The 27,968-nt window shown below is 44.1% G+C and overlaps 1 protein-coding gene and 1 long non-coding RNA gene across 2 annotated transcripts; one reads left to right on the forward strand and one right to left on the reverse strand.

Moving 5' to 3' along the window:
• Positions 1–372: 372 nt before the first annotated feature.
• Positions 373–27,507, reverse strand: OAF (out at first homolog). Its single transcript, XM_043991876.1, has 4 exons — positions 26,729–27,507; positions 4,282–4,416; positions 2,822–3,002; positions 373–1,467 (listed from the first exon to the last, which is right to left on the reverse strand). The coding sequence occupies exons 1-4, from the start codon at positions 26,972–26,974 to the stop codon at positions 1,190–1,192; spliced, it is 840 nt and encodes a 279-aa protein (XP_043847811.1). The 5' UTR covers positions 26,975–27,507; the 3' UTR covers positions 373–1,189.
• On the forward strand, positions 4,398–9,964 carry LOC122746345. The gene is made up of 3 exons (XR_006355534.1): positions 4,398–4,502; positions 9,021–9,073; positions 9,835–9,964. It is a non-coding gene; the product is annotated as an uncharacterized LOC122746345 (long non-coding RNA).
• Positions 27,508–27,968: the final 461 nt, after the last annotated feature.

Below are 27,968 nucleotides of genomic sequence, written 5' to 3' on the forward strand. Positions count from 1 at the left end.
CTCCTGGGATTGTTGCGAGGATCAAATGAAGTAATAATTGTACAGTGCTTAGCCCAGTGCCTCAAACCTAGAGACACTATATAAATGCTAGCTATTATTATAATTATAATCTTCCAAACTTAGAGCCCAGATGCCTGCTTAAACTTCCTTGTGTATCTTATATAACTCCTAGCACAGTGTGGGCACACAGTAGGTTTTAATAAAAAAAATAATAAAAATATTTCATAGTTGAGGAACTTTTTTTGGCTCAGCAGCAGGTCTGCACAACATTCTTTGAACACCAGGTGGCGGCATTGGCCCAAAGTTATGTCAAGTGTGTGTAGAAACAATGGGAGAGACTCCACCCAAAAGTGTACAGATCAATCATATTGATAAAGTAAAAACTTCATTTATTTCTGGTACAAATGATAAATACTTTGCATTAAAAATCTGGAATTCAACCCTTCCCCTCCCACCCCCCATTGTTACAAAAATAATTTTATGCAATGGAAAAAAATATTGCTGGTAATCACACTGGTTAGCTGGAGGATAAAGGCACTGTGGTTGGGTAGGGGCAGGACTGGGGAGATCTCTCCACCCCACCTTACCCCTTGTACCCATATTCCTGACTTCCTAAGGGGTGGGGGCTATGGCTTGTGATCCACTCTGGCCCTCATCCCTCTTTCCTTCAGTACCACTGAGTAACTCTTTGATATCACCTGCTACCCCTACTCCCATGCCTTTAGAGGGGGGTGTCCCCAAAAGTTCTCTTGCTGGGGGGGGCAGAACTGTCAAACAGAAGCTCCTTGAGGAACGGATTTGTATGGGCTCCTACTAAGGGAGGGAGGAGAAGTATGAGTGTGGGGAGAGAGGGGCAGAGCAGATGGGATTTGTTATATTTCCCTTTCCTCTCCCCCCACCTCAGCAGGGTTTTCTTGAAAGAGGTAAATAAAAAGAAACGGTCACATTCTGGTTACTTGAAAATGACATACCTTAAGGGAAAGGGACTGGTATGGGCTCTTCCCCTTACCCCAGTAAAGGAGTGGGGAGCAGGGACTGGGGAGAAGGGGTGCTCTGAAATCAGCTCTGGTGTTCACCTCATCCCTTTGACAGTCAGAGAGCAGGGACCTGAGGCTCCAGCTGGGATGAGTGAGCCTCTTTCTCTGCCTCACCTCACCCCTCCCCAACTCAGTGCCCTCCCCCACCCTGGCTAGGCATCCTCATCCCAAAGGCAGAGTTGTTTCTGGGGCACATAATAGTCAAAATTATAGCTCTTCTGGCAGCTGCGGATGCCACACTTATAGGAGGAAAGGCGGCCACTAGGTTCCCGACTGTGGCAGTACTTGAGCAGGCAGGGGTACCAGGCCAAGCTGAGTCCGTAGTGACAGAGGCAAGGCTTCCATCGGTCGCCTACCTGGCGACAGCGTCGGAGGCTAGAGAGGTCAGCGGGCTGTGAGGGCAGCATTTCAAAGATGGAGCCGTCCACACCTGTGAGACAGTGGGATGGAAAAGAGGAGGAGGAGGAGGCTGTGAGGAGAAGGGCCTTCCCTCCACCCACCCCCAGTCATTTCCTGGTCTTCTTTTATATACCAACATCAAGGCTCCAGACCACCCCCACCTCAGCCAGGAGTCCAGAGCACCGATTCAAAGGAGGGGGGAAACTGACCTATCACCTTTGTGTTAGGGAGCGTCTAACTCAACCCTTGCCCTGAAAGCTGAGGTGTTAAGAGTCCTGAACTGGGAGTCAGAAAACCTGAGACTGAAACCTGGCTCTTATCTCTCACTCCCTCTCACGCTCCTCTTTCTAGTTTTAGATCCTATGAACTCCCTGAACAGCCAGATCCTGAATGTGAGGAAGGTGGGGGTAACTCGGACTTACAATTGGAGTTAGAACTGTTGCCATCTCAATGTCTCTTTTGCCTCTCTATGGAGAGAGGAAGGTAGCCAGAATCTGGGGCTGGGGTGAGGATGTGATGGGCACCCAGAAATGCTGGGAGGGTTTAGAGACAGGAAGAAAGGAGCTGAATTCAGAGAGGTGGGAGCAGGGAAAGATGGGGTTCAGTGGGGGTGATAAGAAGGGCCTGGTACCTGCTACTCTCCAAAGGAGTGGGTTGGGGGCAGCTAGGTGGCACATTGGATAAACCATCAGCCCTGTATTCAGGAGGACCTGAATTCAAATCCAGCTGTAAACACTTGACACACTAGCTGTATGACTCTGGGCAAGTCACTTAACTCTCATTGCACTGCAAAAAAGAGAAAGGAAGGAAGGAAGGAAGGAAGGAAGGAAGGAAGGAAGGAAGGAAGGAAGGAAGGAAGGAAGGAAGGAAGGAAGGAAGGCAGGCAGAAAAAGAAAGAAAGAAAGAAAGAAAGAAAGAAAGAAAGAAAGAAAGAAAGAAAGAAAGAAAGAAAGAAAGAAAGAAAGAAAAGAGAGAAAAAGAAAGGAAGAAAACAAAAGAGTGGGTCAGTGAAGTCTCCAGCCACAGTGAAGGTAGACATGGTCCCTAAGGTTCCCCACAAGTCACTGCTCCCACTTGCAGCAGCCTACTAGCACATGTCCCTGTTGTCCTTCTGAATCCTGCTCAACTCTTTCTCTAAGAAGCATTGTTTTCTCCTTTTTTCCTCCCTAGGCACTCACTCTATGACCATCTCCTTAGTACTTAGGGACTGTTTTTGTACTTTGTCTTTCTGCATGAATTTCACAAGTCTCTATTGTTCTTGATTTGCCTGGCTGCATGTATAGTCCCCACCCTTGGACAGAGAGTCCCCTGTGGCCTCCTTCCTTGTTTTACATAGCCTATGACTGGAGCTCCAGGCTCAGTGCTGGAGAGGTGATCTGGCTGACCTCTCTGTAGCCAGAATCTGACGTCCTCTTCCCGAGTGTAGATGGCCTCTCGGGCTTCGGCACACACGTTATGGATATGGGGGCTCAGCCATGCTCCCATGGTGAAATTGACAGCCATGTCCATGTGGAGTTGTTCCAGACCCCGTACCTCTTCAGCTTGACGTACCGCTCGAGGATTTTTCTGTTGGGGGTGAGTGGGATGGGGAGCAAAAAAGTGGGGTAAGGGTATCTGTGGTCTCACATGGTCCCTTTTCCTTTACAGAATTCATACATCCTCCCCCAAAAGCCTCATCTGTGACTCACCATCATCTCTCACCATTTGGATTCTGGGACTTCAAACTTTCAGGGGCATAGTTCAAGGAGGTAATGTGGTCCCTTCTCCCTGCTACTCCTCTTCCCTAGACTTGGATGGGTTTTGGAGGGGGAGAGAGGTGAAGTGGGTTGGACACCCCCAAGATGAACCTATTCTCAATATATTAGGTCACTAGTGGGATTTATAAGAGCTTCTGATGGAGTTGGAAAGTAAGAGATATTTCTACTTCCTTTTTTTTTGCCCCACATCTAAATAGCCTGGAGAACCATCTCATTAGACACTGAGAGAAGATTCTTATGTGTGGTCCTGAGGGTTGGAGAAGGGCTTGAAGGAAGGATCCAGGGATTTGAGAGACTAAAAAAGGATGGACAGTAGGGGCATTTGGTTGAAATTAGGAGTATTGGTTTATTTATTTATTTCTCTTAAACTCTATTTATATGTTTGTTCATTTATTTATTTATTTAGAATTTTCCCCAAGTTACATGTAAAAAACAAATTTTTTCACATTGATCTTTTAAAACTTTGAGTTCCAAATTTTCTTCTTCCTTCCCTCCCCACCCCTTCCTAAGAAATCAAGCAATTTAATAAAAGTTCTACATGTGCAGTCATGCAAAACATCTCCACATTAGAACTTTAGAAAGAACTAAAAAAAAAATTATACTTCAATCTGTATTCAGATACCATCCGTTCTTTCTCTGTAGATGGATTGCATTTTTCATAAGTCCATCTGATAGCATCCTGCTCATCATTTCTTTCACAGTTACTACTGCTAACTGTATTACCCGCCATCCTAGGTTTTTTTTTTTAATTAATTAATTAATTAATTAATTTTTTGGTGAGGCAATTGGGGTTAAGTGACTTGCCCAGGGTCACACAGCCAGTAAGTGTTAAGTGTCTGAGGCCGGATTTGAACTCAGGTACTCCTGACTCCAGGGCTGGTGCTCTATTGACTAGCTGCCCCCATCCTAGTTTAATAGTAGAAATGAGGACTAGAGTATTAGGATAAACTAGATTGAGGGAGAAGTTTGGGGTCCCAGGTTTTGGGGACCAGGGTGAGTTGGAAGGCTGGGCCTGGGTGGGTAGTTGGGCTGTCATGGATCTGGGCTCTGGTTAGTGAGGCAACAATAGTCTGGATTTGGGCTCTTACCTGCCTAAGTTTAGCCATGGCCTCACTGGGAATAATCTCGTTGTGATGTAGCCTTGTGATGAAGCAGAGAGCCTGGAACTGACTCTGGCCCTTCTCCAGCTCACCCAGGATCAAGGCTCGGAAGATCTTTACATCCTAATTGAAGAGAGGAAGAAGAGGGTGGGAAGAGAAAGGTAGAGGTCAGTGGGCCCCATCTTCCTTCTCCTCCTCAGATACCCCAGGTGAGCACCCATTTCAACACTTGGACAAGGATGTCCTAGGGGCCAGAGAGTGGTCCCTGCTCAGCTGTAGGAGAAGGCGCACATCTTGTCCAGCCTAGCTAAGTCCCAAGAGACTCCTCACTAGGTTGATCAAAGGGTGATGCATTTCTTAATGACAGCAACTTATGAAATGGTTTACTGAGGCGGGGGGGGGGGGGCGGCGGGGAGTGTTATGATCTGCCCATCCAGGCAAATTCTATTTGAAACAAGAGCTAGAAAAAACCTTAACACTTCCAAGCACTCCAGATCCTCCTGGGCCAGACCACGCCACAGGCTTTTCAGTCTGGAAATTTTTCCAATGAAATCATTTAAGAGGGCAAAGCTTCCAGCAGAAGAAAATATTTCATTTTCCAAGTATGTTCTATTCCATCATTGAGACAATCTCTAAGGTCCCTTCTGGTGCTAAAATTCTATGACTCTATAACTTTCAATTATCTGCATATCAATTATTCATAGCAAATTCATTCACTCAACAAACATTTATTTTACTCGGGGATTGGGTTCCCCACCTCCCTTCATCACCCTGCTCAATGTAGCTGGAGGGTGAAGAGAGGTCAGGGTGTCTTAGGCAAAGGGCAAGACAGGGTTTAAAGTGCAGAGACGGGCAGGTGTTGCAGTTGCTGCTTTCCTTCCAGCCTTGATATCAGAGTCAGTCACTTCAGAGACAGAGCTGGTATAAATGACCCTTCCTTCTCCTTCTCCTTCTCCTTCTCCAGACGGGGCTGTTAAGGGCATTAGCAGCAGGTCAAGAACTCTTTCCCATTCCTGATTCATGGTCTGAATTGTGACCCTGGATAAGGGGCAGAAGAAGGAGGGCATAGCTAGGGGCTACAATCTCAGCTTCTTAGCCTGACATTCAAGCTCCAGCTCACTTTTTCAGCCTTGACAGAAACTACTTTCTTACATAAATCCAGATTTTCTAGCCAAATTGGTTTATTTTCTCCAATATTTTCAGTGTATTCTGGCCTCTGGGGCATCATTCATACTTTGAATGTCTCCCCCTCCACTCGTCTGAATTCTAGTCATCCTTCAAGGCCCAATTCAGGTCCACCCCATCCACAAAACATTGGCCATTTTCCAAATCTTTGCTGAGGCCTCATTTCTGGTCTCCTTTGTCATCCTTGTATGTACCACAGATCTGGCCTTTAGCACAGGGGATTCATAGGATTAAGACTTAGAAGGGACCTTCGAGGTCCTCTGGTCTAAGCTTAGAGATGAGGAAAATGAGATCCAGGGGTGTTAAGAAACTTACCCAGGGTCACAAGCTAGTAAAACCAGGGGCAGGATTTGAACCTCTGTCTGCCTCATTTTCCTCATCTGGAAAACGTGGATAATAATAGTACCTACCTCACCAGGGGCTTTGTGAGGAAAAAAATGAGATAATATTTGTAAAGTGCTTTGCAAACCTTAAAGGACTATATAAATGTCAGCTATTATTATCCTTACTGACCTTAACTTCCCCACAGACTCATGTTTTCTATGACCATATACCCTTTCCCTAGCACTATATGCCTTTGTTCCAATGCCCCAGATCACTTCCTGCTCAGATCTCACCAAGCTCACCCTGTGCCAACATTTGTGGGCATGGGCCCCTCCAGACCCCTAGATGCCGGGTTGGCACAGCTACTCCCATTGATTGGCATCTGTAAGGAACCCTGGACCTTCCTGTCTGTCCCGATGCTTAGTGTCCTAAGGAATACTGGGCCTTTCCATCCAGTGCAGCTAAGCTCTTCCCTTATCTGTGCTGTCTTCCCTGATTAGAATGTGAACTCTCCGAGAGTGGGAACTGTCTCATTTTTCTATTTTTATTTCCAGTGCTTGCTTGGCACACAGTAAACACTTAATGAACGCTTTCCCACTCCATTCCACTGTGCCTAGCATGCCCTGTGAAATGATTGTTAATGATGATTCCATAGGAAATGTCAGTGGGTGGGGGAAGAGACAATTACTGTAAACCAGTGAAACCTAGTTTATTTCTTAAGTGCTATTCACTTCGGGGCTACTTTTAACCTCACAACATTCCTGGGAGTGTGGGAGCCGTGACTTTTTTTTTTAATTTTTTTTTTTTTTAGTGAGGCAATTGGGGTTAAGTGACTTGCCCAAGGTCACACAGCTAGTAAGGAGCCGTGACTTTTTAAAAACAGTTTTAAAGACGGTGAAACTGATGGCCAGCCAGAGTTCCCTTCCCTCTTCCCTCCCAAGGCATCCTAGCCAAGACAATCTGTCTCATACAGAAGCAAAGGTTCCAAGTCCCTCATGATCCTGGGGACCTGAGAAGAAGGTGAATCAGAGCTGAGGCTTATCCTGGCCTCCTCTCAACAGGAAATCCTTTCTCTGATAACCAGCTCCTGGAATCTCCCTGTCCAGCCAGGCTGAGCCATCTGATCTATCTCTCTCTCCCTTCATTCAGATCGGCAGGAGTGGCAAACAGGGGCAAGCCACTTGAGATGGCTAGATTTCATTTCCAGGGCTCATCTCTTGCCAGGTGAACACAGAGCCAGATTTCCTATCCTAAGACTTAGGCCAGAAGGCTATACCAAGTGGTATCAAAAATCCATCTCAGCATTAATTTCAGTTCCTTCCCTTTAAAAATAACTTCTCAATATATTTATAGCATTTTAAAATAGTGCTTTGGGTGCATGCAAATCATCTGAGGCACAGGGAATATGGACTGACCACATCTCTTTGTGATATCATCCATCTTTCCCAGCCTGGAAGAGGCATCAAATGAATTTTAGATTAGAGGGTGCACAGAAGAAACTAAATTGTCTTGTTCTCCTGTTTTGTTAACAACTCTTGCAGAAAATCTTAGCCCCCTTAGGACTCTGCTGGGGGCATAATGACATTTTTTTAGGGCAATTGGCCTTTTCTTTTCCTAACTCTAATTTAAGATATAAATCCCTAATGTTATTGACCATATAGCCTTCTGTCTTTATGTCCTCTATTGTTCTGTGTAAATTATTAATAATCTCACATGTACATAGTACTTTTTTGTAGTACTTAGTACTTAAAGGATTATAAAACATATTGCTCACAACAACCTCAAAAGGGGCTCAGAAGGGTTAAATAACCTGTTCAAGGTCACACAGTTAATAAGTGTGACTTGAACTCAGCTCTTCTGTTTCCAAGACTAGTTCTATATCATGGTGAACTTAAAAGTTACTATTTGAGTATATGTATATTGAATAATTCCCCAATTAAGTACTTAGATGAGGATTCTGAGGAAGATGAGACATCCCAAAATGTCTCTTCAGAGAGAGGACTACTTGCCTCATTCTAATTCTACTTCCTCCCCTAAGCCTTTCCAAACACTTGAAGCCATTCCCTTTTCTCCTCTCTTCCCCAGGGAACCAGTGATTCCCCCCTGAAGAACAAGGCAGTTACTGCTTTTAAGGGAAATAAGTTTGGGATCTATGCCTCGCCATCCTTGCTTGTCTCTGAAGCCTACCACCCCCTTCCCCCATGAAGTTTTCCCTCCATCACTAGTACTAATTTCCTTCCTCACAAAAGGACCCCAGGGACACTCAAAATATCTGGCTGGATGAAGATCTTGCTTGGTTCCCAGCCTCCCACAGGGCTCCCAATTTCCTTCTTGATGGGGATTTCCCAGGGCTGATTTGGAGGGAAGTAACCCCTGAAGCCCATGCCAGGTAACACTGATAGAAGAAGTGGGTGGTTTTTATCACTAGAATACAGCAGATAGTGTGCTAATTTTCTACCTGACTGTAAGGAGAACACACCTGTAGGCAGGTGGGAAGGGCTCCATTAGCTCTCGTTTCCCAGACATTTCCAGTCTTCTCCATAACAGAACCATATGGACTTTGTGTAATTGGGAAAGACTACCAAGGGAGTAACCAAATCAAAGCAGAGGATGGAAGTGTAGATTTTACCCAGGGATGAGGTTGGGTTGTTAGGTATTATCAGTATAATGGGAGTGAATCTCCCCTTAATCCCCCATCAGTGTGCTCTGCAAGACCATGCCCTGTGGAGGCCATGTGGAGCTGAACTGAATCACCTGGAGGAAAGACGGGAAAGGGAAGAGAGAACAAGCATCTATTAAGCACCAGTACTGTGCTAAGCACTTTACAAATACTACCTCATCTGATCCTCACAATAACTCTGGGAGAAACTGAGGCAGAAAGAGGCTAGTAAGTATCTAAGGCTGGATTTGAATTTGGGTCTTCCTGACTCCAGGCCTAGCAGTAAGTACTCTATCCACTGCACCACTACCTAGCTATCTCCCTGGGTACATCAAGGGGTCAGGAATTCTAGTTCAATGCTGAAGGACTTGGTATTTCGGGATGATGAAATGATACCCTTATAATGGCCACTTAGCAAAGAAGATCCACCTACTTAATAGATTTTAAAAGGAGAGAAAGCTCTTGCTTAGATCTCTTCTTCATGTCTCTAGAATATACAATATGGAACTGTCTCTCTGGGAATTCTCTGACCTTCCTTCCTTCCCCTACCCCCCACCAGGTTTAACTAAGGAGCCCTCTTGTACTTGGTACCTAGAATATATGCAAATCCAGGTGAGTCCGAGTTCAGATCTCAAGGCTAGAGCTATATTTTCTGCTTTGTGTCCCGCCCCCCCCACCGCCCCAACAGAGGTGATTAAACAGTGATCCTGAGATCAACATTTCCATCTTAGAAGGAAAGCTCATGAATTTGAGGTCTGGAGCTTCTGGGTCCCTCATTCAGTACTGGCTTCATTGTAGGAGGTATTCTCTGTAAATATTGCAAATTTCTCAGAGAACATGACAAGAGGATGAGCCAAAACCCTGATATTTATTAAGCACCTACTATTCATTCATTCATTCATTCAACATTTATTAAGCACCCACTATATGCTAAGCATTTTACAAATATATGATCTCATTCAATCCTGGACTCTGAGGAAGTTGTTTGGACAGTGAAGAGTTGTTGTGAAAGTGAAATGCCTATTTGACAGTGCCACTAAATGTCTTATATTTTAATATTTTAAGTATCAACCTCAGAGGAGAGTATAATAAGAGTTATAGGTTACTGTATTGTGTTTTAAATCTTTTTTCAATGTGTGCTTATGAATCTTTTGTGTTTTGAGCATTTCTTTTTAGTGGAGGAAATAAATAACTGTCCTCTGCCTGATCTATATCGTACCTTGGGTACCTCGCTAATCCCTTTTAGGAGGGAAAACCATAGACAGGAACCAAACCTAAACTTTCTTTAAGTGATATTTCTTAGGACTCCCAGGGTGGGGATGCAAAGAGATGACAAGAAAGAAAATAACTGCTTTTTTTTTTTTTTTTTGCAGCTAGGTTTCACTGTTGATTGAACTTGGTCCAAACTTGCACATAGAATGGGGGGCTGCTCAGGGGACCAGCCCTGTGCTCAGCGCTAATCTGTTTATGCAATACTTTAAATGATGTTAAATAGGGGAGGGGATCATAGATTTAGAGCTGAAAGGAACCTTAAAGACAATTTCATCCAATACCACATTTTATAGATGAATAGAGGTTCAAAATGTCAAATAACTTGACCAAGGTCATATAGGTAAAATGACTTTTAAAACCAGGTCCCCAGATTATAAATGAAGGCCGCTTTAGAGTATACCAAGAGGTATATTCTAAGAAATGCAGTTCTCCTTACAGAAATAACATATCTCTGCATTTCTGCTGCTTGGTTCTCAAAAGTTAAAAGCACATGAATTGAAATAATCATCAAATCTATTTCCAAAAAACCAGGAGTTCACTGAATTCCATTGAATTCCAAGAGTTCAAAGAGGTCCATCAATGGGATCCAAGAAGAAAAACAGCTGGGGGCTAAGCACTCCTTATTCTTATAAGAATTATTGGGGAAAATGGAAAGCAGTTTGAAAGCAATTAGGTTTAGAACAACATATTATACTACACACCATAATAAGCTCCAAATGAATATATAACCCAAATTTAAAAGGTCACATGATTTTAAAACATTATGAGGGATGCTGCACCACCTCAGGGAAGATTTCTTAAACCAAGGATAGAAGAGATCATAAAGATAAAATAGACCATTTTGGTTATCTAAAATTAAAGAGCGTTTGCAGGAACAAAATGCTGTCAAATAAGAGAAGAAGCTATTGATTCAGAAAAAATCTTCACATAAAAATCAGTTAAGGTCTGCTATCCAAAATACTTGCAAAAGGGATGAATTTAGAGGGGAAAATAATGACTTGTGATTATAAGAACAAGAAACATATTCCCAGGAGATAAGCAAAGAATATAATATTTTTCAGAAGAAGAAATGTAAACTATCAACAAAGAATGCTCCAAACTACTTATAATAAATTAAAATGAAAACAATTCTAATGTTTCACCTTCATCCATAAGATTGGCAAAGAAGAAAATTGAAAATGAGAAATGTAATAAAAATGAAGACATGTAGTAACAATGCACTGCTGGTGGTGCTGGGAATTCGTTCAACCTTTCTGAAAAACAATTTGGAACCATACTAGAAAAAGTCACTGAACTGTACATACCTTTTCATTCCTGTGATATTAGTAGTGGACATATATCCCAAGGCAGTCAAAGACAGAGGGGAACAGTCCAAGGGGGTGCTTATCAAATGTGGAAAGGCTTAACAAAGTGTGGTTTATGAATGCAATGGAATATTATTGTGCTGTAAAAAATGACAAATAAAAAGAATTCAGAGAAACTTGGGGAAACCTTTATGAACTGATACAGACTTCAGTAAACAGAACCATGAGAACAATTTATACAGGATTATGAAGGAAAACAACACTGAAAAATATCAGAATTCTGATCAATGCAATAAACAATTACTGACTCCAGAAGACCGATGGTGAAACACACCCCTCTCCTCTCACTGGAGAGGTATTTGACTCTAAGTGCAGAAAGAATCATAGGTTGTAAGATGACTTAATGTGCTGTTGATTTGTTTTGCTTAACTATATTTCTTTGTTATAGGAGAGGGGGGATTCTATTGGCAGGGAGAGGGTAGGATGGGGGTGAGGGATGTCATTGGGAAGTGATGTAAAACAAAAAGAATCAAAACAACTTTTTTTTTAAGTTCACAGACCTTTGCCTTCATTACAGACCTTCAGTAGGAGCAACTGAAACTCAGAGGATAATCAACATGGCACAGGTCACACAGTGAGTCCGTAGTCCAGAGGTGAAAACACGAATGTTCAGTACCAATAACTCAGATTTCCATGGTGTTTCAAGGTTTATGAAGCACTTTGCTCACAACAATCCTGTGAAGTAGGTGGTTCAAGTATTTTTGTCCTGGTTTTTACAGATAAGGAAACTGAGACTCAGATATAAGAATTAGGTACCACAACTACTAAGTGTCAGAGCTGGTAAATGACCTCTAAGTTCATCTCTCTTTCTATTATGCCATTCTGTACCCTAAAGTCCAGGTCTCCACAGCAAAATGCCTCCCCCCTTTTTTGTGATAGACAGGGATACCCATCACTATGTTCAACCATTCCTTTCCATTCTGGCCATGTAGACTTATCTAACCCACTGCTGAACTTACAGCCCTACAACACTCCCAATTTCCCCACATGTCCACCCTTGCCAAAGGGTGAGCAGGCTCAGATCATTTCAGTCTCCGTGAAGAGGACTCCTTCCTGACTCTTTCCTTTCTGTCAATATTCTAGTGCCTTTCCTAAAGCCTCAAAGCTAGCAGTCTCACAGTCACCATTACATCTTGTTCTGCCATCCCTTCCTGCCCTGAAGCAGTGGCTTCATGGGATCAATCCCATGCTCCCAATATGGGGAGAAGCTTTCTCATCTCCTCCAGCCTACAACAAGCAGCTCTGTATCAAGGTCTTTCCCAGTTCAAATGAACTTGCTAAGGACATGGAGTCAACTTCTTCCATCTTTTCTGCACTGAAGCTCTTTTCTTTTTTTTCTTTTTTTTTTTTAACGGGGCAATGGGGTTAAGTGACTTGCCCAGGGTCACACAGCTAGTAAGTGTCAAGTGTCTGAGGCCGGATTTGAACTCAGGAACTCCTGAATCCAGGGCCAGTGCTTTATCCACTGCACCACCTAGCCGCCCCTAGCTCTTTTCATTTTTAGAGTAGAGGCTATATTCTGGATCAGCCTTTTCACAAAACTGCTTGATAAACTCTTACTGCCTTACACATGAGCACCCATGTGCATGTGCACGCACACACACACACAAACGCACACACACACAGAGTAACAGAATCTGTGTCTCCATCTTTGTCTATCACACATGCACATAACTTTTTGTTGATACCTTTTGCTTTCATGCCACTTTCATCTTTCAATATTTCCCTCTCCCCAACTCAGAGAGCCATCCCTTTTTAATAAATAATCAAAACAAAGAGGAGGGGAAAAAAGCACTTCAGTAAAATGAACCAACACATCAACTGAGTCTGACAGTCTCTACAGTATTTCACACCATGGTGGCCCCTCCCACCTGTGCAAGGAAGGGAGGGAGACCCACGCTTATCTACATGCTCTCATAGCCATGCAGCCTAACACAGAAGGTCTCTAACGTTTTGTTTCAGAAACAGTCTTGCTTCATCCAGTCTCTCTCATGAATGGATTCACGTTAATAGCCCATCCACGATTCTTTCACCCTCCTACAGATAGTCTGTTTCATGTTCTTTCTCAGAGATGATCTCTCTCTTGCACGAGTTCTCTCAAAGCGTTTCTCTCATAGTGTCTCAAGCACACACTGCCTCCGACACAGTCTTTCACATGTAGTCTTTGTTGCAAAATCTCATATAACTTCTCTCTCTCAGTCTGTCTCATGCACATTCTCTCTTCTGCAACATCTCACTTTCAAAAAATTTATCTCAGTGATAGATTCTCTCAAATACAACTGGGCACTCTCAAATACTTTTTTTCTTTTATGGTCTCATCTAAACATCCTTTCTCCTCTTTCATACTCTGACTCTTCTGTCTTCCTTTTCAAATACCCCCAGGTGCTCCCAAACATACTTTATTTCTCAACCGGTTCTCTCTCAACTGTCTGTCTGTCTCTCTCATTCCATTAGTTCCACTCAAACAGATCTCTCAGCCCCTACACCTGTCCCCTTACTCTGTTATCACCTCCCCTTGCTTGGAGCTAACCCCTCTCCCTGCCCCAATTATTCTCCTCTTTCCGAAAGTCCATTCTAGTCCCAATCCTCCAGAAAACCCATTCTGATAGACAATAGCTGGAAATAGGGTCTGTCCACCATAGATACATCATCTCACAAACAAACTTTTGACAAAGGAGTATCAGATAGAAAAGGGGTGCTTGGAATGGGAAGCCCAGGTCAACTTGCTATAGTCCATCTTGGGGAGTATGTGTGTGTGTGTGTGTGTGTGTGTGTGTGTGTGTTTGTCTGTGTGCATGCACATGTGTGTCTCCCTACTTACAAGCCACCATTTGGTACTGAATGCCTGGGTGGGCTGGGAGCCATCATGACAAGGCCCCCACCATGCATTGGGCCCAACTTTCCTTTCCCTCCCCCTCTTCTGTTCCCCTCCCCCTCCAGCTTTTCAGCAGCAATTCTCTCCCCCTGGGAATCTTCTTTGCTGTCTTGGGCTCCTTCCCATCACACTGGAGCGTGTGATTTCTGTGCCAGAGTTGAGCCAATCTAAATATTTATTCACTCTTTTCTGGGCTGGGGCTGCTTTATAGGCTGGAGAGGTAGAATGGCCAGGGGCCTCTCTTGGGGTAGATAGCTATAGTCAACCTAACTGGGTGGTGACAGGGAGGTAAGAGGGAGTCCCAAGTACAGTCCTAGGCAGAACTGAGAGACACATGGGACTCACTGAGTGATGGGCTGGCAGTCAGTGGGGATGGCAGCTGAGTTGAAGAACATAGAGACATCTTTTCAGATAGTTCTGCTCAGCCCTTTCCAGAATGGATAGAATGAAGTTCAGGACAGATTGCTCTCCCAAGGATGCCAGGCTACTAGGACGAGTGTCTATGAGCTCAGGTCACTCCTCATCACAAAGCACAAATGTCCACACAGCCTCGGGCAGTCTCACTCTGGACAGAGGCTCTTTGTAAGGAGGCTGTGCCAGGATGAGTGGTGTTTCAGAGACAAGGGCCTGGAGTGGTGCCCCCTGGCCTCAAAAGAACTTCCCCACCCCCATACCCCAGTGCTCTGTCAGCCAAATCCCAAAGGTCGCTACTGTCCAGACTGCTTTGTCAAACAATGTAGGGCTTTATGTGGATCAATTATGCCCCATTGTCTTGCTGACTCAGGGCTTCCCAGATCAAGGCCTTCACTTTTCTCTCTTGCCCAGATTCCCAGCATGGAGGCCCCATGCATTCCCTGCTGAAGTGACTTGAAAATTTCCAGTTAGGCAAATCTGACAATTTGTTGATCTAACCAATCTCTCACCATCCTAGAGGATGAGCCAAACAATTCCAGAAAAAGAAGCTACAACTTCTAAGGTCCGCATCGACCACATAATTGCCAATAAATGGCCTTTTCTCAGTCATCCTCTGCTATGCCCTTTCGGTAACATCTGATATATTTACCACCCTATTTTTACTACTCTCTTCTCCTTTTGGTTTTGACAAAGCTGCCTTCTCCTGGCTCTTCTATCTGTATCTTTCTTGTCCTCATTCCTTGGTTCATAGATCCTTTAATGTTAGAATTGCAAGAGGCCTTCTAATTTTTTTTTTTTTTTTGGTGAGGCAATTGGGGTTAAGTGACTTGCCCAGAGTCACACAGCTAGTAAGTGTTAAGTGTCTGAGGCCAGATTTGAACTCAGGTCCTCCTGAATCTAGGGCTGGTGCTCTATCCATTGTGCCACCTAGCTGCCCCCTGTAAGAGGCCTTAAAAATCATCTAATCCGACCCCTTTATTTAACTTGACCATTATTAAGCATCTTTTATGCGCCACACAGGGTGACAGGTGCTAGGTATGCCTAGAAAAAAAGGAACTTCCTGCCTGCAAGAAACATACATTCTAATAGGGGAAATCACATGGACACAGATATATTGGTACAAAACATATGGAAGGTGACTATAAAAGCATTTTTTTTTTTGGTGGGCAGAAAGCACTAACAACTGAGTGATCAGAAAAGGTCTTATGTAGGGGGTGGCACTTGAGCTGAGTCTCTAAAAAAACCCCTTCCACATTAAATATGTTGTGATTTTTTTTAAAGTAAGAAAAATAAAGAGAAAAAAAGAATATACTTCCATCCAGACTCTGAATCTATCAGTTCTCTTTTTTGAAGGTGAATGGTATTTTTCTTCATGAATCCTATGAAATTATTGTGGATCATTGTATCAATCAGAGTACCTAAGTCTTTCACAGTTGATTTTCATTACAATGTTGCTGTTACTATGTACAAAGTTCTCTTGGTTCTGCTCACTTCACTCTGCATCAGTTCATATAAGTCTTTCTAGGTTTTTCTGAAACCACAATGCTCATCATTTCTTACAGCACAGTAGTATTTTATCACAATCATATACCATAACTTGTTCAGCCATTCCTCAACTGATAGGCATCCTTTCAGTTTCCAATTCTTCGCCACCGCAAAGAGAGCTGCTATAAATATCCTTGTAAATAGGAGTCCTTTTCCTTTTCCTTTGATCTCTTTGGGATCTGGACCTATTAAGGGTATTGCTGAATCAAGGGGTATGCATAGTTTTATTGCTCTTTCATCATAGTTCCAAATTTTTCTCCAGAATGGTTGGACCAATTCACATCTTCACCGTGTGGTAAAAAATGGAAGTTTTAGCTGAATCAATGCTCTTATATCCAATTTTAAATCTCACAGTCAATAGTGTACTTCCCACATCCCTGCCAGAATTTGTCATTTTCCTTTACTGTCATCTTAGCCAATCTGATGGGTGGGAGGTGATACCTCAGAGTTGTTTTAATTTTCATTCCTCTAATTATTAATGACTTAGAACATTTTTTCACTTGACTATTATTGCTTTGACTTCTTCTTCTGAAGACTGCCTGTTCATATTCTTTGACTATTTATCAATTGGGGAATAATTGAGCTGAGCCTTGGAGGAAGATAAGGCCTCCAAGAATCAGAGGTGAGAAGAGAGAGCATTCCAATCATGGGAGACAACTTGTACAAGGACATAGAGTTTGGAAATAGACTATCATGAACAAGGCCAGTAATTAGGATAGTTTGGCTGGAAGGGAGAATCCATGAGGGGAAATAACAAAAATTAGCCAGGAAACAGTTTAGTGTCAAATCATGAAGAGCTTTAAATCATAAAGGGAATAGGGAGCCACTGAAGTTTTTTTGAGCAGAGGAATAATATCATATGGCCTGTGCTTTGGAAATATCAATTTCTCACAGTTAGCATTTATATACTGCTTTAAGGTTTTCAAAATGCTTTACATATGTTATCTCATTTGATTCTCACAAAAACTTTGGGAGGTAGATGCTATTATTACCCCAATCTTACAGAAGAGGAAACTAAAGAAGAAAAAAGTTAAATGACTTGCTTAGGGTCATAGCTAGTAAATGTCTGAGGCAGGAATTGAATGCAGGCCTTCTGGACTATGGGTAACTAGGTGGTATAGCAGATAGAGTGCCAGGCCTGGAGTGAGGGCTCTCTGCCTTTTCAAATTGCCTTCTATTTTTGTATCTTTGTGGCTCTCCCCATTAAAATGTAAACTCCTGGGGGACTCTTGTTTTGTTTTGATATCCCTGGAGATTATCTCAGTGCCTTTCACATATTATATATGCTAAATAAATGTTTGTTGAAGTAGAATAGAATGGCGGTGATAGAGGAGGAAGACATATGGGAACAAGAAGGGAGGAAGGAAGTGTGGAAGGAAGAAAGGGAGAAAGGAAGGGAGAGAGGGAGGAAGAGAAGAGGAAAAGGAAAGAAGGGAGAGAAGAAAGAGAGGGAAGAAAGGATGCAGGGAAGAAATAGAAGAAGAAAGGAGAGAGGGAGGAAGGAAAGAAAGGAGAGAAGGGAGAGAGGAAAGAAAGAATGCAGGGAAGAAATGGAGGAAGGAAGAGAGAGAAGGAAGAAAGGAAGGAAGGAAGATGGGAAGAAGGGAGAGGAAGGGAAGGGAGTGAGGGAGAAATGAAAGAAAGGAGGGAAGGAGGATAGTAAGAAAGGGAGGAAGGAAGATTGTTATAGAAGCAAATTCTAATTCCTTAGCCTGACATTGGGGGCAGCTAGGTGAATCAGTGGATAAAGCACCTGCCCTGGATTCAGGAGTACCTGAGTTCAAATACAGCCTCAGACACTTGACACTTAATGGCTGTGAGACCCTGGGCAAGTCACTTAACCCCCACTGCCCCACCAAAAAAAAAATCCTTAGTCTGACATTAAAAGTCCTTCCATCTATCTTCCCTGAAGACAGAACTAGAAGCAAAGGGGGAAGCTTCTGAGGCAGATTGACTCCATGCTATAGCAAAGGGAATTCCTGGTCAGGTAGAGGTTGCATTGGGCAGGTACTAAGGTCCCTTCTGACTTTGAGATTCAGTGACTATGTCATACTTTTCTTTCCCCCTAGGGTGCCTAGTACAGTGTCCTAGAAGCTCGTTAAGTACTTGCTGATTGGGAAAAAAAAAACTGTCCCAGTTTCTCTTCTAAAGTGGATGGGGCAAAGAATTTTAATTATCGCTTTTTCAAATGCCCAGAGTACTAAACACCACTGGGATTAACATGGGCCAGGAATGGGACCTGCAATAATGATTTGTTGGAACAACTCTTCCCTTATACAGTGGAAAGACTTCTGCATGTATAGTCAGTAGTCCTGGGTTCTAATCTCATCTCTCATACTACCAATGTAACCTTAGACAAGTCCCTTCCTCTTACTGGGCCTCTGTTTCTTCATCTGTAAAATGAGAGGGGTTGGACTAAGTAACTTCTGAGGCCACTTATAGTTGAAGATCAATGATCACTTGATCCCAGACAGAGGGGAAAGTCTGAAGGGTGCTGAAGGAAGTCAGGCTATAACTCTCCTTGCCTTGTTCCAGTCTGTACAGAATTATGTCAGCTGAGGCTCAGAGGAGAAACACATCTGAACTCCTTGAGGGCAGGGACTGTTTCATTGTAGTATTGGTACCTAGCACATAGTAGACATTTATTTATTTATTTATTTATTTATTTATTTATTTGTTTGTTTGTTTGTTTGTTTGTTTGTTGCGGGGCAATGGGGGTTAAGTGACTTGCCCAGAGTCACACAGCTATTAAGTGTCAAGTGTCTGAGGCCGGATTTGAACTCAGGTACTCCTGAATCCAGGGCCAGCGCTCTATCCACTACGCCACCTAGCCGCCCCCCATAGTAGACATTTTAAAAATGTTGGTAGAATTGAATTCCCCCGAAGTTGGGAGAAGTGGCTCTCAAAGTCACCAACTACAGGACCTTGGAGAGGTCACTACAAATTTTTCAAACCTCAGGTTCCTCATTTGTAAACTGGTAATAATAATATTAGAACTGCTGGAGAAGGACCTGGCAAACTACTCCATTATCTCTGCCAAGAAAATGCCTAATGGGGTCACAAAGAGTTGGACAGAACTGAAAAAACGACTGAACAACAATGTTGGAACTGCCTGCCTTATGCATGTCACTATAAGGAAAGTGCTTTGTAAACTCAGAAGCCACATGTGAATGGGAGCTATTTTAGACAACAACGAGAACAATGTCAATGGTGGTAGTGTCATGACTGGAAAGTCTTCCATGGTGAGCTACTCAGGGGAATTCTTCCAGTCTTACAATTCTGAAAATCTCCTGAGATATACATAACTTATTTCTTGCCTTAAGTCTTAACATACGCTAGGGGCTCTGGTCTTGGAATCAGGAAGACCTGAATTAAAATCCCACTTCAGAAACTTCCAAGCTGTGTGACCCTAGATAAGTCACTTAACCTCAATATGCCTCAGTTTCCTCATCTGTAAAATTGGGATAATATCACCTACCTCCCAAGATTGTTGTGAAGAATAAAAATTTCTAAAACACTTTGCAAACTCTAAAACATAATATAAATGCTAGTTATTATTTTCTATCCATCCCAACTTCCCCTTGGGGAGTGCTACCTACACACACACACACACACACACACACACACACACACACACACACACACACACACACACACACACACACACACACACACACACACACACAGCCTTTCCCCAATTCTCCAGCTGTATTCTCCACTCATCCTGGGATTACTTTAGTGTACTTTGTATTTACCTGGGTTTATGTTGTAGTGTTCTAGCCTTCCTCCCTGCTTTTCCCCCCAGTAGAATTGAAACTACTGAAAGGACAGCTCCTCTGTATTACCGGGCATACATAGTGCCTTGTACATTATAGGCAATTAATAAACTGAGCTGAATTGAATTGAATAGGGGAAGCTAGAGTCTATCCTGGACTTTCTTATCCCAGACTTCTTTGTGCCTCTAGTCAGTCCCTTCCAAGCTGTCTCTCAGTATTCTGTACCTTTCTTTCTGTTCTACCAGCACCCAGTACCTGCTACCCACTTTGCCTTTAGCAGAAAATGGCCTAATGCTTGAACCAGGAAGAGTTGTTAAGAATCTGCTTACTCCAGGTTTTGGTCGGGGGAGGGGGGAAAGGGTGGTGGTGGTGGGGATGTCAGGGTGTGGTGGTAGGAACAATGCCTGCCAAGTTCCAAGGAACAAGCAACTGGATCTCACTGCCTCCTGTAGGGCTGTGGAGGTTTTCCAAAACTAACCCATAGAAATTGTAGCAATAGGGGCAGTTAGGTGGCACAGTGGATGGAGTACTGGCCCTGGATTCAGGAGGACCTGAGTTTAAATATAGCCTCAGACACTTGACACTTACTGGCTGTGTGACCCTGGGCAAGTCACAACCCCAATTGCCTCACCAAAAAAGAAAGAAAGGAAAGAAAGAAAGAAAGAAAGAAAGAAAGAAAGAAAGAAAGAAAGAAAGAAAGAAAGGAAGGAAGGAAGGAAGGAAGGAAGGAAGAAAGAAAGGAAGGAAGAAGGAAGGAAGGAAGAAGGAAGAAAGAAAGAAAGAAAGAAAGAAAGAAAGAAAGAAAGAAAGAAAGAAAGAAAGAAAGAAAGAAAGAAAGAAAGAAAGAAAGAAAGAAAGAAAGAAAGAAAGAAAAGAAATTGTAGTAACAATTGGACAAAAGACCTTGCCATACCTATGGCCTGTTGATTTCTCTTTGGGAGGAAACTGGGTGTTCCTTTCTCTCCCTTCATGTATGCTGATTGCCAACCCCGTGTTCTGAGCCACCTCACTTCCTCTAGAGGCAGTTGCCCAGAAGTCCTGGGCTTGAATCTCAACTCTGTCCTTTGCCCCCTATTTGACCCTGGGTAAATCACTTAACTTCTCTGGATCTTATTTTCCTATAAAACAAGAGGTGGTAATAGATGACCCCCAAGCCCTTTCTAGCTCTAAATCTAGGATCCTGTAATCAGGTGTCCAGGACCTCATGCCCTCAATAGCTCATCCCATATATCCTGTCTCATTGTCTAATTTATTACATATGAGTTGCCAAGGAGGAAATGGAAAGTGGAGGAAATATCCCTACTTAAAAAGCAAACAAAATCACAACCCCCAATAAGTCTAGCCCATTAACCTATCACAATGTAATTTTGTTTGTACCCCTATGAACATAGGTACTCAGTTTGTATTATGTTAATTTTCCATTCAGAACTAGAAATAACCTTAGATACCATATAGCTAGTTCTCTTGATGTTTCTGTTGTTTAGATTTTGATTATCTCCTGTACTTTCCAACCCTTTCCCATCAGCTAAAGTTCCCCAAAGGCAACAACCATTTGTGCTTCCTTTCTCTGATATATGTATGTGTGTATACATGTATATATGTATATATACATACATGTATATACATATAGGATATAGGATAGTATATAGTATAAAGATCATAAAGACCAAATGAGTTTCCATTCTCCCTGGGTCACTCGACAGACCCTAGCCTCAATCTGGCCTAAGTGACATCCACCATATGTCCCTTTGACTTTGGCTTCATCCCTGGTCTCTTCAGTCAGCTGGCCTTAAGAACGACCTTTTGGAATTTCAATAAACCCTCTTCCCTAGTTATGCAACTCCTGTGCCTCTGTCCCACCCATCCTTGTCCAGTTAGCCAAGCTGGGACATGACTCATACCCTTGCCAGAAGCTAGTCCCATTGCCCCCTTGGAGGGGAAGGTAGGGAGGGTAAGGAGGCCAAGAGCCTCCAAAGGATTTACAGGAAAAAGATGAGTTGGAGGCCCGAGGATATGCCTGTTATGAGGTATGGCTTATTAGATCTGTATATAATTACACACACATGAGTCTGATTACATAAGAGGGTTATTATGAGAGGAGTATATATGTTATGAAGTGGAATTATGCTACAGAAAGGATTTAATTTAAGGCTCAAATCCTATAGGGTCTTTATATGAGGGTTATTGTATGTAGGACAACCTTCCCCATAGGCTTTGACTATATTTCAATTTGGATTAACCCCATCCATAAGTAACATGTATTCATATCTCATACAGAAGGAAAGCTCAGCTCTAACTCCCATGATCTTACTCTCAAAGTTCATCCAGCCCAACCCATATGTGAGCAAGAATCCCTTCTAAATATTTTCAACACATGGTCTAACCAAATCTTTCCTTGAAGGCTGAGAGATGGGGCAACTCATTCATTTTTGGACAGCTCAAATTCATAGGAAGGTTTCCCTTATCTTGACTTGTCTCCCAGTAGCTTCCACCTACTGATTCTGCCCCCTGGGGCCGTGCATTCCAAGTCAACTCTTCTTTCATTGGATAGTCCTTAATATCCTGGAAGGCAATTCATGTCTTCTCTAAATTTACCTTGGGTTAAATGTTCCCAGTTCCTTCATTCAAGTCTCATTTGGCATAACTGAGTCATCTCACCAGCCTAATCATCTTCCTCCATCTATCCTCTAGCTTAACAGTCCAAATCTAGTCTCCACTCTTACTATTCCTACTTTTTTCCCAGTCACATGAGAGGATAAAGAGATCACTATCAACTGAGATGTCATAGCCATAGATAGGGTCTCAGTGTTGAAAGGGACCTCAGAAGTTATCTAATCTCACTAGTATCTGAAACATTAATCTCCTCTAAAACGTTTTTGACATGTGACCATTACACTTGTGAATGAATAGTTGGGAAAGTGACTACTTCCAAACAAGTCCATTCTATTTATCATTAGGACAGTTCTTTCTTAACACCAGGCTCACATAACACAAATATCAGCCTGCAGCCGGCAGTAAGAATGTGAGGCCATGGAGTCCAATCCCATCGTTTTACAGATGAGGAATCTGGGGTGCAGAGTTTAAATTATTTGCCCAGAGTCACAGCTAGTAAGTGTCTGAGATGGGATTTGAATAAAGGTCTTCCTGACTCCCAAGTCCGGAATGTTAACTATTGTACTTTGATAACCCTGGAATTCCTAAGAGAACCAAACAAAAATAGAGAAATGAGAAACAGGGCACTTCATTTTTCTTCAGATCCAGTGTTGACTATCCATTAGGTCCTTGCATAGGATCATAGATCTAGAGCTGCAAGGGACCTATTTTAACACCCTCATTTTATACAGGAGGAGATTAAGGCTCAGAGAAGTTAAATGACCTGCCTAAGGTCACATGAATAGCCAGTAACAGAAGAAAGGTTAAAACCTAGGGCCTCTAACTTAAAATTTAAGTATTCTTTCCACTGTTCATATACTTTGGACCTGGGGCATAGGACCAGGCCTTATCTTCCTTGACATTCCAGGTTACATATGATAAAGGAACAATTATGATTATATTGATTCTAAGACATGGCACAACAATTATTGCATAAATTCTGGGGTATGCCAGATAGTAGATTGATCATTTTTATTATACATGGGCTCCAGAAATTCACAGAAGCCTTGAGCTAAAACAGGATAGGACCTTGGAGGTCATATGGCTCTTTCTCAACCACCAGTTTTATAGATAATGAAACTAAGACTCAGGCAGAGATTCAGTGACTTTCCCAAGGTCATACAAGGGGTGACAGAACCAGTATTTGAACAAAGCTCTTTTGACTCCAAACCAGCTCTTTCCCCTTTACCCCAAAGTTTATGTTATATGTAGTGTGATGGTTATGAGACTCATGCTGCAATACTGCCAAAGATCTATAATCTCCCCTTATACTCATTTCGTGAACTGCCTTGAAAGGAAAAAAATATTATTCTTCAATTACTAACTAGCCTTCTGGTGATAAGCCTTTATGAGCTGAATCTATCATCAGATCTATATTTTCAAGCTTTCCAAGTTGGGCAGAACTGCCCTACTAGAATAGCCTTTGTACCTCTATCCCACCAAGAGGCATTCAAAGCAGTGTTTGAGTGGCGATATTAGAATTTTAAAATGAAGGAATGCATCACAGGTGAGCAGAGTGGTTCTGACATTGAGGAGGGCCCTCTCTGGGCCAGGAAGCAGTCAGAGGAAAATGGAAAATTGGGTTCACTATACTGAGGGCTGTGATCTCATGGTGCCAACAATCCAGTGGGGTTTCTGTAACTAAACCTAATAAACAAGAAGAGATTTTGGCAAGGAAGAATTTGTTCTCTCTTGTTTTGTTGGGACTAAAGTAATAGGGTGAGATTAGAATTACTCTTAAATTCTTCTAACCTTAATTGCTGACTTTGTTGGTTGACCTTGGTCAATCACTCAAGCCTCTCTGGCCACAGCTAAAAGGGAAGGAAGGTGCTTTTTTTCTTTTCTTTTCTTTTTTAAATGCTTCACCGTAAGTTGCTACCCCCATTGTTTCTCAGCAGTTTGGGAACTCTTAAACACAACTTCCAGAGAGGTGTGCATACACAACAAAACCCAAATATCCTCGTGGCTTTTTCCATCAGAGAAAACTATTTCTCCTGGACAGAACTTTCTACTGAACAGTTTTGACTCCCCACCTCCTCCCCCACCCCACCCCCAAAAAGGACGAAAGGGGTTAGAGACTCTAAGAACCAAACAAGCAATAAATCCTAAGAAAAAAAATCAACCATCCAGCTTCAAGGGAGAGAGTCCAAAGTAAACATACTTCCATAGCCAATGGACAGGGGAAAAAAAACCCCTGGGCTTCCACCACCAGCCCGACTAAAGTGTACCTCAGTAAGAGAAAGCTCAGTCTCCTGTTCCAGCTCTCTTCACTCTAAATTCCCTTACTTGCTAATGAAACCTGAGCCGCCAAGTTTATGGAGCACCAATCTCTAGGTCAGAGGCTAACTTTGAGAAAGAGACTTCGTAAACCTGGCCAGCAAAGCCCCAGGCTCAGGGGTTGCAGCACGTCAGGGGTTAAACAAGCTCAATTCAGATGGACTCTGCAGCTGGGCCGGCGGGCTCTCGGGGCTACTTCCCCAATTCCCTGCCCCCTGCTCCCATCCCATTCCTGCAGCCTCAGCCTCCACCCCCACTCCCTCCATTCTCCGGGCCTCTCCTCTCCCTTCCCTCCGGGGCAAAGCAGTAAAAAGATTAAGTGTTGGCAGCAGCTAGTGGTTGTAAAAAAACTAGGCCCAGCTTCCCCATCCCGCCCCCTTTCACCTCGGCTTCAGTGCCTTCCCCAAGACATGACCGCTACGGGGAACGGGGAACGGGGAACGGGGAACGGGGAACGGGGAACGGGGAACGGGGAACGGTGGGCTCCGCTGCATCGGAAAAGCCTCTCTCTAGCATTCCTGGGCTCGCAGTGAAAAGCAACTGGGAAGTTCCAAGGCATGAGAGGAAGCTAGCAAGAGGGCTACAGCCCTCTTAGGAGCCAGCCAGTGGGTCAAAGAAGGCTCAGAGCCAGACCTGAACAATTGATAGAGAAGGAGGGCCAGATTCTGTTGTTTCTCAACTTCAGAGAGGTCCCACCACTCCAGAGCAGAATCCCCCCAGGCTAGCCATCACAGGGCTTTTCTTTCAAAGGAAGTTTGAAATGGGCAGCTTTGGTGGAATTTTCCCACTTCCAACTAGCCTGCTTGGTCACTGGAGATGCAAGGCCCTTAGCTATGCTATCTCACCCCTCATGTAGTGATAGGGTCCCACGAGGTCTTCATTTCACATAGTCAAAGACCCATGAGTTATGGCTTGAGGAGGGGTCGGGAGGGATGGCCTAAGACTCCCAGCCTCTCCCATCATCTCTTGGATCCCAAGGAGCTTCCATGCCACACGGAGTGGGGAGATGAGAGGGAACCTCACTTTTCGACCTATCTCTCCACCCTTTTTATTTTTGTTTAGATACCATAGCTAAGCTGACTAATTTCTTCCCTCCTTCTTTCCCCCAAATCCTGTTTCTTTCCAATTTCAGGGTCAGGTCATTCTAAACCTCTGCTCCCCCTCCCCCCCCCCCACTCAACTAAGTCTCTTGTCCTAGGACAGTGCCAATGGGGTATATCACCCCAGGGCAGGAAAGCTGAGGTACTATGGACTGCCCAGTGCCTCTCCCTGGTAGAAAAAAAGAGAGAGAGAGAATGCTTCTCCTGCTGGAAAAAGGGGCAGAGTCTGGGACCCTCTTCCCAGGGGCAGTAGCTGGCAGAATTAAAGTACACTGCCTTAATTCAGAACAATATAAGAAAAAAGTGTATCTACTCCTATGAATAAATTCAGGAAAGAACTATGAGAGAGAATTATAGACCATTCTTAATCTCATCCAATTTCTATGGATAAAGAAAATGGGACCCAAAGCACCTTGTCTAAAGTCAAAGACCTAATAAGTGTTATATTCAGACCAGCAATGGTCTGCTGAGTCCACTCTCTGTGCCCCCCACCCCATCCCATTCCAACTTGATTGCTCATCCAAGTGCTTGACTGGATTTCTTATCCAATTCTAATACAGTTATAGAAATTAAGCACTGAAAGAGACCAGAGATCCTTTAGATTAACTCCCTTATTTTACAGATGAGGAAACTGAGACTCAGAGAGATTAAAGTGACATTCAGAATGTCAAACAGCTAAATTGTGGCAGAACCAAGGTTGGAACTCTTGTGCTCAGCCTTCGGCTTCACCACCCTACTCCACCTCAAGGGTACTGAAGGAAGGGATGGGGGGCGTGTTTTAATGGGTGAGTGGTTGTGGGGGGAGGGCATTTAGAAGGGAGAGGTCTCTTTCTCCAGTCCCTGGAGGGAATGCGTGTGTTAGGGTTACGGCAAGGAAGCTGATGAAGAAGCAGGAGAGGACGGGCTTGAGTTTAAGGAGAGGAGAGAAGAAGTGAATGGGAAAGAGGAGACCCAGGTGAGAGGGAGGAAGTGCTGGGGGGCCGGTCCCTCACCCTCTTGAAGTCTGCAGTGAAGGAGATGAGGGTCCCGTCGGGCTTATGCAGCTCCAGGCTGATGCAGTCAGCATCACTGTCAGCCTGCAGGGTTTCCTCTGTCACCTGGCCATCTGGCAGTCGCACTCGGACCTTCAGCTCGGACAGCCCCGAGGACCCCCCGGCCGGCGCCTGCAACCCAGGGATCAGCAGCAGCAGGAGAAGCAGTTGGGCAGGATGCGGGACTCTGCGCCGGAGGGAGCGCATCCCCAGGGGCGGCAGAAGCGGAGTCCGCCGCTCCCCTTCTCAGCCCCGTGGGCCCCCTCCTCACCCCCGACGCACCGGTCGGGGGAGGAGGAGTTGCCAAACTTTGGCTGAAGTTGGTACCAAGTTTGGAGCTGGGGGTAGGGAGGGGAGAGCTGGACCCCCGAGGAGACTCTGCCTCTATCCAGCGGTACGCGCTGGGCACATGGGCTGAGCCTGGGAACGCTGCCAGTGCCGAGAAGCCGCGCGGCGTATCAGAGCGGGAGCCCCCAGGGCATGGCCAGTTGGCCAATCTCGCCCGGACCCAGCTGTTCCCTCGGTCCCCGACTCCCGCCCGCTTTAACTGGGTTCTGCACTTTTCATTCAATCCCCCCGTCACTTCCTTCAGAAAACAGAAACCACAAGGACCTGCCTTAAAGAGACAGCGCACCTCCTAGTCCTTAAAGGGCCAGCTCTGGTCCACGTAGCTGCTCCCCAGAGCTTAGGCAACCTGCGGGAGGGGAGAGGGATACGGCTAGGGGTGAGTGTGCCGATAGGGCGGAGACTGGGAGGGGGCAGCTGGAAATAACTTTTCCCACAGAGCTTTCTCAACTCGTCTCCCTCCCCAGCGTCCCAGTCATCTACTGGGGCGGTGTCAGGATTTCACTTTTTTGGCAAATCTTTTCCTTTCAGCCTGGGCGGGGCCGGTGGATTCAGCTCCCCCCCCCCCTCCGCCTTAGGACAGCGAAATATTAATAAATTCCTCCCAGGACAGACCTTTGCAAACTATCTGCCTTCATCTCCCTTACTGTACTCTCCTTGACCCTCCCATATTTCCCTGGCCGCCTCCCGTCCCCGTTACCTTCTTGCTCAGTTCACAGTCTTCCCTATCCCCATCTTCCTCTTTTCCCCTACCTTGGGTAGTACTACCCGCGATTCCCAGATAAGGGCATAGAATGAATCGAAGAGCTGTCCTAGAACAAGCTGAGCGTACCTGGGCAAAATTCAGAGATGCCAG

Source organism: Dromiciops gliroides, chromosome 3 (genome assembly GCF_019393635.1).
Source record: "Dromiciops gliroides isolate mDroGli1 chromosome 3, mDroGli1.pri, whole genome shotgun sequence".
Lineage (NCBI taxonomy): Eukaryota > Metazoa > Chordata > Mammalia > Microbiotheria > Microbiotheriidae > Dromiciops > Dromiciops gliroides.

What these genes read in the sequence shown, in the direction of transcription:
- OAF (XM_043991876.1), bottom strand. Translation starts at nt 26,974, where the DNA reads ATGCGCTCCCTCCGGCGCAGAGTCCCGCATCCTGCCCAACTGCTTCTC. An exon ending in TCACTGCAGACTTCAAGAGG is followed by an intron (nt 4,417 to 26,728) that starts GTGAGGGACCGG and finishes CTCTTCAATTAG; the next exon opens with GATGTAAAGATCTTCCGAGC. An exon ending in CAGATTCTGGCTACAGAGAG is followed by an intron (nt 1,468 to 2,821) that starts GTCAGCCAGATC and finishes ACTGTCTCACAG; the next exon opens with GTGTGGACGGCTCCATCTTT.